We start from the raw sequence: 14,065 nt of genomic DNA on the forward strand, positions 1-14,065 counted from the left end.
GAGCACCGATCATTCCATTTTTGGACTAGTTGTTCGAGATCATTTTTGCTATCAGATGCTAGGAAAACATCATCTGCATAAAGCAGGGTGTAGGGCGCTGGACGTTGGATATTCTGTGTGACAGTGTAGAAAACAAGAACAAAGAGGATTGGTGAGAGGGCGTTCCTTTGATGAACACCAACGGAGACAGTGTTTTATGTTCTGAAAAATCTTTTCCTATTTGGGTCTTGTGATTATAATATCCTAATTAGGTTTCTACTCTTTTCCTAGTATTTCCTAAAAGTGCTACCAAAGTGGAAAAATTGTTACCCATGTCGGTGTTTAACCTTTTTTCGGGGGGAATTTTTGAGATGTGGAAACTCTCGTAGGAATCTAGTCTCCTAACGTCGTTCACTTCCTTCAAAATATTGGCGTTGTCCAACGACATATGGTGTCCCTGCTCTATTATATGTCTGGCAACCGCAGACCTTATGTGTGGGTTATTCTTATTTTTAGCGGATTCAGCCTCCTTTAAGGGTTCTAACACCCTGGTGTGGACTAGTCGTTTTGTTTGCCCTACGTAAATCTGGTCGCAGTCTGGGCAGGAGATCTTATAAAAGCAGCTTTTTCCGTACATTTTTTTTTGTCCTTGACTGATTGTAACCGGGTCCTAAATAGGTATCATCTGCTGGTCGAAGTGACTCGGAATCCACATTTATGTAGCCGCCTTTCAATGTTCTATATACGACCCGAGTACCATGACATTGACGTCTAGGAGCGTTCGGCCTCTCCATTACATTTCACAACTAGTTACCACAATGGAATGCAAGTATGGTGCTGCAATAAAGTTCATGTGGTCCTGCACTGGCAGTATAGGTTGTTGATCAACCCAAACTACAATAAATTCTTATAAATGTTACATGAACCGGTGAACTAGATTAGCCTTAGGTGTGTACTTAACTGACCAATATGCTTAAAGTAGTAGTAACGAACGTAATCTATGGTAATCCTTTATACACACCCATCGCTGATTGCCGATTGGTAGGTTCGGGAGCTAGAGCTGCGAGACTTTGTAAAGACTGCTATTATCTCTACATTTAACTAGAGTCTAGAGGAAGTAAGTATTGATGAGCAAACATTCCAGACCGAGCAACCAACTTCTAAATGAATTGCGACCGTTGTTTAAGGCCAGCTGCAAGTCTAAGCGAAAAAGGGATCTTATAAACTTATCCCGATATCTGGTTTTCATGGCAGTTTTGGAAACAAAAAAATTTGCCGATTCAATAAAATTTTCAAATTTTGTGGTAACAACCTCTTTCTAGAGTTGTGCTGTTTTCCATCCTAATTTAAGGGCATCCCGATATGCATAACTAATAGAAAGCTAAAGGCTTCAACTATCAAATGTGATAAATTGAAAACTAACGCATTGTGTTTTCTAAAAGCAAAAAAGAGCAACAATGAAGGAATATGCGAAAAACTTTACATACAGGACTAGGAGGTGGCGCATTAGTTGGATGGCAACTTGTATTTGCTGCAAATGTAGACATTGATTAATTTCCAGTTTCCGTTTCTCGTCATCTCTTCAAATCTCTAAACATATCAGTTGTCTATCAAATTCACATAAAATACTTACGCTGTTCTGGGCAAGCAGTTGAGCAAATCACATTTGTAGTTCGTGCACGCATATTTTCCATATTTATTCGCATTGATATGTGTCCGAATAGAAAGTATCCCAAGCCCATGGCTAGAACAACAACTAAAAACACATAGCCATTGTAGACCATTACAGACAACATGATAATGTAGCCTAGAGTTGTATGGAACATGAAGACCAAGGCTTGAAGGAATAGTTTACGAAACTTTTTCGAGAAAGGAATACGATGATGACCACCTCGTCGTGAATCGGCGGTTATTAAGTTGGCTGTTTCGCTTGGAGCACATGATGGTGTTCGTATTCGTTCGCGGGCGGCGCGAGCTCGAGCTCTTGTTTGTAGGACCTAAAAAGATAAATTACAGGATTTTAATATTTTTCACCTCCTCTAATTTATGAAGATTGATTTCATTAAATTTCATCTTTTTCCTCTACACTAGTGATATATATTATGCTTGTGAATCCCGATATTTCGGGGACCACTTGTTCCCTTTATCAGTGCAACAAGTCTGATTTGTTAGTACTTATGAAGGGAATAACTGGTTCCCGAAATATCGGTGTTTGCAAGCATAATAAGCGAATCGAAAAAAGCAAGTTTTAATTACTTTAAAAAGGTTCATGATTATTTTAATTTTAGTAAGCTGGTCTCGACTGAAACCCTTGCACTCTTCCTTTAGTCAAATTTTGTTCTGGTCTGGCAAACCGTGCATTTCTACAAAAAACGTAGAATACTCATTTGAATGTGTATAATATTTGTATCTCATTTCAAACAGCGAGTTTTCACACTGTTTATTCAGTTGTATCTACTGAAGCTTATTGGATATGTAGCTTAGAATATGATCAAGTGCACATCCGATCCCCGACGTAATGTCTCTCTAGTTTTCAAGGTGAGCACTTGAAGAACGTAATATCTATTCTTAGAACTATTTTCCGAATGATGCATATGCACTCCATCTACTTCACTTACCTTAATTGCTTCATACGCAATGGATAATAATATCAAAACTAGACTCAATAGGAAAAGTGCCGTGGAACCGTTGACTTTCAAGCCGGGAAACAAGTACACACCAACATCCGTATCCCAATGAAAAGCCGATAAATGATGATGCATTTTATTATATTTTGTTTTGGTTTATTCACTTCGACTTCCACAGCTTTGACCGATTTTTTTACGTGGTAAGAATTTCAATGGTAGCCAACATTAGCTGGAAAAGAGAAGAAATGTAAATTATTTAGTTAGCATTCTAGTTGACGATTGTTTTTCAAGGTTGATTTATTGTAACTTGCAAATGTTATCGGTTGTAACACATATTTTGTGGTGATTTAGATGATAATAAGATTTAGTTGAATTCACAGTTAATCCCATTGAATGGCTAGCAGTTGTTAGGTAGAAGCTGTTTTTTTAACGAATTCTAATTACGATGATTCGAATGAATTGAAGTTCAAGGTTTCTTAGTCCTTCGCAGATGAACTTCTGCGTTAGTCTCTCTAGTTTGGGAGCAAAAAATAACGAACTTGATCGACCCCAACTATATATAGGCTTCACTGGGAATGTAATTACACAAAATAACCACTGGAAATCTTAGAAAGATGTAGCACTAAGTGTGTGGGCAACAATTCCCTCCTGCTCTTTTTCACTTCATCGTAAGAACCAAAATGCTGATCGGGCAGGTCGTGCGCCATTGATCGAAAAAAGTGATAATCAGATGGGGCAAAGTCAGGAGAGTACGGCGGTTAGGGTAGAACTTCCCATTTTAGCGTTTCAAAGTATGTTTGCAACGGTCGCGCCACATGGGGGCGAGCATTGTCATGCAGCCAACTCATGTTATCGTGCATTTCCTCGAACTGAGGCCGTTTATCCTTCAGTGACCGTCTCAAACGTATCGGTTAAGTTCGATATCGTTCGCCTGTAGTGGTTTCATTCGGTTTTAGCAGCTCGTAGTGAACTACACCGAGCTGGTCCCACCAAATGCAAAACATAACTTCGGAGTCGTGAATATTGGGTCTGGCTCTCGATGTGGAAGCATGGCCGCACAAACCCCATAATTTTCTGCGTTTGAGATTATCGTAGTCAACCCCCCAGTCACGACACGGTGCAGAAGTCACAAACAAACAAACGCCGTTCAACGTCCTTCGGCTTCAATTCGTACGTCACCCAATTTCCTTGCTTCCATTCCAGAGCTTTGAGGCGCTTAGCAATGACTCGAGTCTTCGTCGAGTAAAGTCGGCAACTCGTCATCGTCAAACACCTCTTCTCTTCCATCGCCATGCCGGTCTTCGACGTTGAAATCACCATTCTTGAAGCGTTAAAGCCATTCACGACACGCGCTTTCACTAATAGCTATCTAGCCAAATACATCCGAGCCCATTCGATGAGGCTCAGCCAGAGATTTCTTTGAATTGAATTCCTAAAAGAAAACTTTTCGCAAATGATGAGAACTTGGCTCGTAAACTGACATTTTAGAGCGATTAAAAATGTATGAAACGAATACCAAATCGCTTATATTTGGAAGTGGTGCTTTCGACAGATATATAAAGTTGCCAAATTACACTTTAGATCCGACAGTTTCATTCACCACGTATCTTTAAAGCCATCTATTGAAAAACTGCTGACGCATGCTGCTTTACCCGAAATTGTTTAATTTATTGCAATTTTCAGCGCAATTACCGCAGTTGTTCTTCTTTGATCCACGGTGCTCCAAAATGTTTCCACTCAGAGCGGGTCCGCATATAACAATACCACACCACTTCAGCCAGGAACCGCCTACTATTGTTAGATATCATCATTTTGGAAGCATAAGCTAGTCCTTGCTACCATCTTATTGGGGAAAATCCAAATGTCCTGTGAAATCCAGCCGACCGATATCGACCATCACCAATACTTAATTATCGATTCCGGGACGACCTCCTAGTCAGCCATACCAGTTCAAATTTGAAGACGCAAGTGATATTATATTGGGAAGATTTTGCGAAAGCGAAACATAGCAAGGCAGGTTCTGAAATAGCTATCAAGGGAGAGGAAAAATATGTGTAGACCCAAGCCACAGGGAAAGGAATGGTGTTGAAAGAAGTGGAAATAAATGACAAAAATTGGGCAGAAATTCTCGCAATAGATTTAGACTGGTTCTCATAGAGAGACTTTGTGGAGAAGCAGGAGCATATTGCGGTTGATGATAAGAGTTGCCTCCCCCCTCCTCCCCTGTTCTTTTTTTGCTTCAAGCTCAAGTCTGACTATTCGAAACCACGATTTGAGGGTACAAATTGTTCGCTGAACTAAAAGCATTTTAGAAGTCTAGCATACCCTCGACTTGCACGCTTCTCAGTGCGTGCAAAAAGCTACCGAGGCTAGATCTGACTATAGCTGTCACATCACATCAACCCTAGAATGGGTACGCCCTTATTTTGGCTTTGAGAGATTGCTCACTTCTTCTTTAGGAGCTTGTATTCTTCGAAATAGGTTTCTGACATGTTTTTCATATTTAACAAAGTTCTCGTATTTAACAAAGTTCAATACACAATTTAAAAAAAGTACTCCTATTATAACTCCGATTTCCGTCTGTAACTATTTTCTTTTTGCACAAAACTCGTTCTTCTCACAATGACTGCCAACTGTCTTTTTTTCTTATTATTATTATTTTTTCATCTGACGTCTCTCGTCACCTACTCTGCTCTTCACTCTTGTAGCGAGGTCTGAACTGAGTGGAGAGCGCCGGTGACGTAATCTGTCCGCTGGTATTCGCGACATTCGAAATAAATTTCGAATGCCGCGAATCCTGCCGCGCCACATCACTCCGCCCCCAGATGAAACCAAGGGGTTTCAGCGATCGAATCCGGAACTGTGTTCCCCATCAGTCCTTGAGGCGAACGCGCCGTTGTTTAGGGATGCACACGGGCTTCAGCCTGGACGATCTCGAGCTGCAAGAAATGTTCTCCCCGCTCGATAACGCGGTATGGGCCTTCGTAAGGAGGCTGCAGTGGCTTCCGGACGGCATCCGTCCTGACCAGGACGTGCGTACACGTGTCCAGTTCCTTGGGCGCACAGACAGGTGCGGACGAGTGTTGGGTGGGAGGAGTGGCCTTGATGCGTCGGAGATTGTCTCTCAGCAGACGCACCAACCCCGCAGACCGAATTAATCAGGCGCCTGTCAGTTAGTGAATCAGCAAAACTGGATCACTTGCTGGCAGGCCTAACGTTGGGAGAACGGACTCCCAGCCAATTGATGCGCGAAATGAAGCAATTGGTTGGGAGTAAGATCGACGACGAACTGATGAAATCCCCCTGCTGCGTCGGCTCCCGGAAGGCACCCAGGCGGTCTTCGCATGTGTCTCAGGTTCCTTGGAGGCACTGGCAGCTGCGGCCGACAACAGCCAGTGTGGCTGAGATGCGGGCGACGCTGGACGCTCAGCGTTCGGGCGCCAGATCACGAGCTCACTCGCGGTCCACCACCCGAAAAGGGCGATCAGGTAGCAGGTCGTCAGGACAGTCCACGGATCGAGGGATTTGCTGCTACCACCGCAGATTCGGCGATAAAGCCACCAAGTCTACAATCCCTTGTAAATTCACGCCTGCCGCAAAAAAAACTAGGTCCGCGGGGGGTCCTGGCGACGGCCACCCAGAACGCAGCGCCACGTCGCCTAACAATTTACGACCCTCTCAGCCGGCGCAACTACCTCATCGATACTGGTGCGGAGGTTTCGGTTCTTCCCGTACCTCGGTAACATCAACTTTTTCCACAACCGCTCAAACTGGGGGCAGCGTCATCTGTCCGCTGGTATTCGCGCCATTCGAAATAAATCCTGCCGCGCCACACTTCCATGAACGAAAATAACCGCTTGTATATCATCCTCTCCAATATTTTCAAGGTTTTATGTGAACCAAAACCTTATTAAAATCGGTTCAAGGTTTGTCTATTTGTCACAGCTGATTTACTGGTAGACAGGTAAACCGAATGTCACGAAATTTGATGAGAACATGTGGTCTGTGTGACCCCTTACATGCAGCGGAGTGGCGCCATTTTATTATGAGTTACATACGAAAGAGATACTCTAGCAGCTATCTGTTATCTAATTCCCTTTTATCGGCTTTTCGAATATTCACCATCGCTGGATTTACTTCTCTAGAAAATCTGTAGATATGTCTACAAGTGAAGAAAAGTATGCGTAGACCATGCACCACATGGAAATAAGTGGTGTTGAAAGAAGTGAAAATGACCATTTATGTGAAAATTGAGTAAACATTTTCGCAATTGGTCCTCTTGGAGAGGGTTTGTGGGAATCCAATGCTTAAACTAGGAGTGAAGCAGGAGGAGTAATCTGGGGATTGATCGTCTCACTTTTTTTTAAAGTTTTGTGTAAAACATAACTGAAGCGTCCATCTTCCGGTTTCCCGACTTGTTTTGCATATGACGTAGAGGAGCCAGAGGTCACCTTCTCGAGCCTGTCGAGCACAGGCGTGTGTCGATGGGACATTTCCTTTTACATTTAAGGACAGCTCTACTTTTTATGGTTGGCCATAATCAACTCCGATGGTCATTCTCGCCATCTACAACTGCCATACGCTTCGGAACTTATCCTATTTAATTTTTATTTACCAGTTCGTCGCAAAACAATTTTAACAAGAGGCAGTCTGGCAATCGGGGGACGCCCGAAATTTAATAAATGAGAAATTTTCCAGCTGTATCAATATTGAAGAGTCATTATTGCGAACAATTGCAACTACGTTTTGCACGAAAAATTATTATTCTTTTTTTTAAACGCATATGCAAAAATATTTTCAAAACTCATCAATCATAGGAGAAAACCACAGTATTTCAGTAACATCTTTACTTTGAGACAGTCTAAATCCACTTCGCAAATATAATTATGTGAATTCAAAAGTCATGCATGAGAGATAATTTATAGTTTATTATTCATAGTTATTACTTATGCAAATGTTATTGTTTACTTTGTTTTATAGCGCTTAGGATGATTACTCAAGTGTCACGAAAGATAATGCTATTCAAATTAGACTAAGACAAAGCATATGCACAATTAAGTTCCATTTAAAGTAGAGAACGCTGAAACTATTTCAAGTGAACATTATTAGCCAAAAAAGTACTTTATAATGCAAGTCTTGGATGAGAAAATAGAACGCGGTTTAGAAGAGGTCATCTTTACATCAACATCATCAACGGCGCAACAATCGGCATCTGGTCTAGGCCTGCCTTAAGAAGAAACTCCAGACATCCCGATTTTGCGCCGAGGTTCATCCCTAAAAGCTGTCTGGCATCCTAACCTACGCCATCGCTCCATCTCAGGCAGGGTCTGCCTTGTCTTCTTTTCCTACCATAGATATTGCGGGCTGGATCATCCTCATCCATACGGATTAAATGACCCGCCCACCGTAACCTATTGAGTCGGACTTTATCCACAACTTGACGACCATGGTATCGCTCATAGATTTCGTCGTTATCTAGGCTACGGAATCGTTCATCTTCATGTAGGGGGCTAAAAATTCTTCGGGGGATTCTTCTCTCGAACGCGGCCAAGAGTTCGCAATTTTTCTTGCCAAGAACCCAAGTCTCCGAGGAATACATAAGGAATGGCAAGATCATTGTCTTGTACAGTAAGAGCTTTGACTCTATGGTGAGACGTTTCGAGCGAAACAGTTTTGATAAGCTGAAATAGGCTCTGGTGGCTGACAACAACCGTGCGCGGATTTCCTCATCGTAGCTGTTATCGGTTGTGATTTTCGACCCTAGATAAGAGAAATTATCAACGGTCTCAAAGTTGTATTCTTCTATCTTTATTCTTCCAGTTTGACCAGTGCAGTTTGATGTTGTTGGTTGGTTAGTTTTTGTTGCTGACGTTGCCACCATATACTTTGTCTTGCCTTCATTGATGTGCAGCCCAAGATCTCGCGCCAATCACCGTCTGCTCTATCTGGATGAAGGCAGTTTGCACATCTCGGGTCGTTCTTCCCATGATGTCGATATCGTCAGCGTAGGTCAGTAGTTAGGTGGACTTAAAGAGGATCGTACCTCTTGCATTTACCTCAGCATCGCGGATCACTTTCTCCAGGGCCAGGTTGAAGAGGACGCATGATAGGGCATCCCCCTGTCGTAGACCGTTGTTGATGTCGAATGGTCTCGAGAGTGATCCTTCTACTTTTATCTGGTCTCGCACATTGGTCAGGGTCAGCTTAGCCAGTCTTATTAATTTCGTCGGGATACCCTATTCTCTCATTGCCGTGTACAGTTTTACCCTGAGTCGCCTATGGCTATGCTGTCGCAAATCTGAATCTGGAGGTACTTCTAACAACCATTTCGTATGATACTGCTAACTGAATGATCCGCAGTTCGTCAGAATTGGTATCCTTATGTAATCTATGGGGGTGGACGTATTGTCTGAATACGGGCTCCGTCCCTACTTGGCTGTTGAAATCTCCAATTATGATTTTGATATCATATTTGGGACAGGCTTCGAGGGTCCGTTCAACTGCCTCGCAAAAGGTATCTGTCTCCGATTCTACAGTCTCCTCTATAGGGGCATAAACGTTTATGATGCTTATATTTCTAAATTTGCCTCGCAAACGCAAAGTGCATAGCCGTTCGCTTATATTTTCAAAGCCGATAACAGCAGGTTTCATTTTTTGGCTGACTAAGAAACCTACTCCGAGCACATGGTTTACTAGATGGCCGCTATACTACATGGTGTAGTGGTTGTTCTCCAGGAAACCGGTCCCTGTCTAACGCATTTCCTGCAATGCTGTTACATCAGCCCTATATTTAGACAGGGTATCGGCTAGCTGCTAGGCAGCTCCATCTCTGTACAGGGAGCGCATATTCGATGAGAAAATGCGGAAATCGTTATTCCGTTGCCATTGCCGGGTTCGTCTTGTAAAGTCCATCCTGTCCGAGGCTGCTTCTGTGGATTTGTAATGTTGGTTTTCCATGTAGGGATGTCAGCACTACCCAACCCCCAAACTGGAGGACTAGTTGGTAAAATTTGTCCTGTTTTTAGGCGCGGGAGACTCGCCTTCATTCTTTTCCGTCTGCAGCTTTTCGTTAAGAAAGAGCTCCCAGCGATCACCACGTGGAGATGGAGATAGGGTTTGTTAGTAGAGTTGTTGGTGTTGGTTCAGCAGGCGTTTCCCAGGTTTTATGCTCCACCGTGGGTACCAATCCACGTTTCGTAGAAAAAGAAGACGAGGCCGACTCTACGTGAGATGGAACGATGGCGTGGGTCAGGACGTCAGACAGCTTTCAGGGATATCGAATTTGTGGACCTCGGCGTAAAATTGGGATGTCTGGAATTCCTTATTAAGGCAGGGGGCTAGACCGGATACCGGTTATTACGCCGTTGATGATAATGATAATATCTATGCCTGTAATATGTACGTATATCTTGTATTTTGGAAAATTTGCAGCTATATAGGAATGGAAAAATGTGCGTAGTTTCTCATATAAAATCAACACAAAACCTTTATACCCGAAGAGCGAGCTTTCGGTATTCCGACTTGCTTAAAGTAGATCTGGGTTGGCAGTATATTAACCAGGTCATCGCATTTTGTTAAATAAGTCTTCGCAAATAGTCACAACTTTCACTTTGTCGTTCTCGCGGTGACTGAATTATTTTTCAAAATCGTCTCTTTAGCATGTTCACTAGGATGGACTGTATGATGCCAACATTTTTCTTTAAGAATTATTGGAGTCCTGAATCCCTTAGGCTGGACTAATTGGAGAGAAACTCATTTCCAAGTAAGGCAGCGTTCGATTTTCATTTTTAAATAAAGTTGTTAGACTATACTCGAGCGCTGGTTAATATACCCGATTGGTTTTTGTCCTAATTTTCCTTCTTCCTTCCTTCACTTTGTAATAGTTAATGTTATATGTTTACTGATAGTTTATTCCACCTCAAGTTTCTGGCGCAGCGGGGTTGAAAACATTCGAAATTTATTTCGAACCCCGCTGCGCAACATCACTCCGCCCCCAGTCCGTTTTGAACGCGTACTTGTCTGGCCCCAAAACAAAGGACACACGAGAGATTGTGTGGTTTGAAGAGGCTGTTCGCGCTTTTGATAAATCCCGACAGCAACTGGCTTATGCTACACTCTTGGCATTTCCTCGACAAGATGCACTCCTAGCCGTCTTAGTTGATGCCTCTGACCTCGCAGTAGGTGCTGCTCATCACCAAAAGGTGAAGTCTGGCAGCCGTTGAGCTTCTTCTCTAGACAGTTAAACCCCACTCAACGGAACTAAAGTTGCTCGCCACGTACTTGAGCATTAAGTACTTCCGCTTGTCCCTAGAAGGCAGGCCGTTCACAGTGTTCACGGACCATAAGCCTCTCACCTATGCTTTAAAACAAAAGCCAGACAAAGCGTCCCCTCGTCAGCTTCAACACTTGAGCCTTATAAGCCAGTTCACATCCGACATACAGCACGTGTCTGGCAAGGACAACATAGTTGCTGACGCTTTGTTATGTGTCTCCGAGGCTAATATTCCCGCCTCAGTCGACTTCTCGGCTATCGCCAAGGCGCAGGAAGATGACGCAGCACTTCAGAGTCTCAAATCCAACCCCAAATATGAATTTCGGGAGTTGTCCATCTTCAGCTCGAACCTCTTTCTGCTGCGAATACTCGGAATAGGGAACCCGGCCATACATTTCGGCCACCTTTCGCAAGGAAGTGTTCCACGCAGTTCACGACATAGCGCATCCAGACATCAGGACGTCAAATCGGTTAGTCACTGAAAAATAATTCTGGCCCTCCATGAATGAGGACATCAACTCCTGAGCCAGAGAGTGCATCGCATGCCAGAAGTGTAAGGTCACCAGGCATGTGAGAAAAGAAGTCGGCTCATTTCCCCGGAAGTTTGTTCCTCCTCTTTCCATATAATTTCATGACCTAATTTCTTGCGTAAACCTATGAAAATCTGTAAGCTTCCCCGGTTATTTCTCACATTTGAAAATAGACTTACCTAAATCTACGTTCTATAGTTAGAAGTACTTGAAAAAACAACGTTAGTATCTCACGGATTTTCACACAAAGCCCCAGCTGTTAAATCATACGTAAAGAATGCAAAGTAACTTATAAGCAAAAACCCAAACATTACTACGACTACTATTACCGAACCAATGAAAAGTTGATGACCTTCGTAAAGTTGTTCGAAATCTTAGGTAACACGCCATTAGTCCAACGTCAATAGACCTCATAACCAGATTGACTCCATAACAAAAACAGTGCGAATAGTCAAAGCGATGCGTACATGCTTCAATTGTTGCGGTAGCCTTATCTTTGAAGATAGTTTTAACAAAAGTAGATTGATGTTCCGAGGCAGTCGCGCATTTCTCGATAAGATAAGAGAATTGGGTATTTTTTTCACGCTCTACGCTTGGGATCTCTGATGCATTGCCCGTTGCAAGGGGTTTTATTTTTATTAGAGGAAAAAGTGAAAGTTGTTTACGAAATCTAGTTAGTAACTTACTTTGCTGCCTGCCCCTGTAATGCGCCTCCCATTTAAAGCAAGTTCAACGCTCTCATTTCAAACGTTGATTTGCAACGAATGCTCACTAAGCTGATAATCAGTTTAATGAGGAGTTCTCGAAAAGAGATTGGAATTGGAACGATATGGAAGTAATCATAAAAAAATGCTGATACCAGTGAAGCTAATGTACACAGAGGTAGCTTCGTGCTAATACAATTTATTATCGTGCTCAGACATTTTGTGTTAATTGTTGAAAGTGGAACATTTGTTTCCGATCTCAACAAATAATGTTATGTCGGGCGATTACCATGAAATGCAGGAAGCTATGTGAGAAATGCATTTGATAAGAATTGTGTTGACAATTCTGTGTATGCCTTTCGATAATGAATGACTGTGGTATGGAAATATGCATACATGCTAGTTGTGCCTGCATTTGAAAGTACACACGTTGCTTTGTTTCTTTAAATTGTTTCCTTTAGTAGTTTCCAGAAAATTCCCATCAAAGATGAGGCGGGAATTCGTCCCTTCCCACTTTTCATTTCAATTCTCTTTTCCCTTCCTTACAAAAACTGAATTGTCTACATGATTTCTTTTCACTTGCTTAGAGTTCTAAGATAACACCCTTGATTTCCCACGTTAGCTATGCACGTACATGTCGAAGAACCGGCTCAGTTGTCTGCTTGTTTACTATGACAAATTTTTCTTTCAGGGTATCTAGAGTCAGCTGATGGCAAACTAATCTCAGTGGAAGAAGAAGAAAAGGACACTGATTGACTACGTCTATCAAAATGAGGAGACCAAATGACTTTAAAAAAAAATCAGAACCACAACTGCATTATCAATAGTACAATACCATAGTTTCTCGGAGTACCAAGGTTGTAACATCGAAACCACTTGCGTCATTTTAAAGATATACCACGAATCGGCTATGCCGCTTCTAACTCTAATATTGATCATCATCATCATCAACGGCGCAACAACCGGTATCCGGTCTAGGCCTGCCTTAATAAGGAACTCCAGACATCCCGGTTTTGCGCCGAGGTCCACCAATTCGATATCCCTAAAAGCTGTTTGGCGTCCTGACCTACGCCATCGCTCCACCTTAGGCAGGGTCTGCCTCGTCTTCTTTTTCTACCATAGATATTGCCCTTATAGACTTTCCGGGTGGGATCATCCTCATCCATACGGATTAAGTGACCCGCCACCCTAACCTATTGAGCTGGATTTTATCCACAACCGGACCGTCATGGTATCGCTCATAGATTTCGTTATTGTGTAGGCTACGGAATCGTCCATCCTCATGTAGGGGGCCAAAAATTCTTCGGAGGATTCTTCTCTCGAACGCGGCCAAGAGTTCGCAATTTTTCTTGCTAAGAACCCAAGTTTCCGAGGAATACATGAGGACTGGCAAGATCATAGTCTTGTACAGTAAGAGCTTTGACCCTATGGTGAGACGTTTCGTGCGGAACAGTCTTTGTAAGCTGAAATAGGCTCTGTTGGCTGACAACAACCGTGCGCGGATTTCATCATCGTAGTTGTTATCGGTTGTGATTTTCGACCCTAGATAAGAGAAATTGTCAACGGTCTCAAAGTTGTATTTTCCTATCCTTATTCTTCTTCGTGTTTGTGTTTGACCAGTGCGGTTTGATGTTGTTGGTTGATTCGTCTTCGGTGCTGACGTTGCCACCAATAATAATATTGATCACCGCTGCGTTAATTGTAGCAACAATCACAGCATCACGATTCCATGATTCAAACCTGCCGGAGAGCGACCTAAATTCAGTAACATAGCTGCTAATCACAATGTTTCAATGCCAACACATTCTTCTATCAAGCACCATATCCATAGCTCAATCTCAGTCCCTTTTTTGTTCTATCGGCAGTTTTCTTTGCGGATGTTGTCCTTGAAATATTGGGAAGTGCAACGCCAAATGCTTGAGGCTAGACCGGAGTCTGTAAGGGATTCATCTG

At 42.7% G+C, this 14,065-nt stretch overlaps 1 protein-coding gene across 1 annotated transcript in view; it reads right to left on the reverse strand.

Moving 5' to 3' along the window:
- Window positions 1-14,065, reverse strand: part of LOC119654358 (probable low affinity copper uptake protein 2) — a 37,414-nt gene that overhangs the window by 3,734 nt on the left and 19,615 nt on the right. Inside the window, exons 2-3 of the mRNA XM_038059702.1 lie at window positions 2,598-2,835; window positions 1,613-1,976 (exon numbers count right to left, since the gene is read on the reverse strand). Of these exons, the coding sequence (XP_037915630.1) occupies window positions 1,613-1,976; window positions 2,598-2,741 (508 nt within the window). The 5' untranslated portion in view covers window positions 2,742-2,835. The remainder of the gene's footprint in view (window positions 1-1,612; window positions 1,977-2,597; window positions 2,836-14,065) is intronic.

Source organism: Hermetia illucens, chromosome 4 (genome assembly GCF_905115235.1).
Source record: "Hermetia illucens chromosome 4, iHerIll2.2.curated.20191125, whole genome shotgun sequence".
Classification (NCBI taxonomy): domain Eukaryota; kingdom Metazoa; phylum Arthropoda; class Insecta; order Diptera; family Stratiomyidae; genus Hermetia; species Hermetia illucens.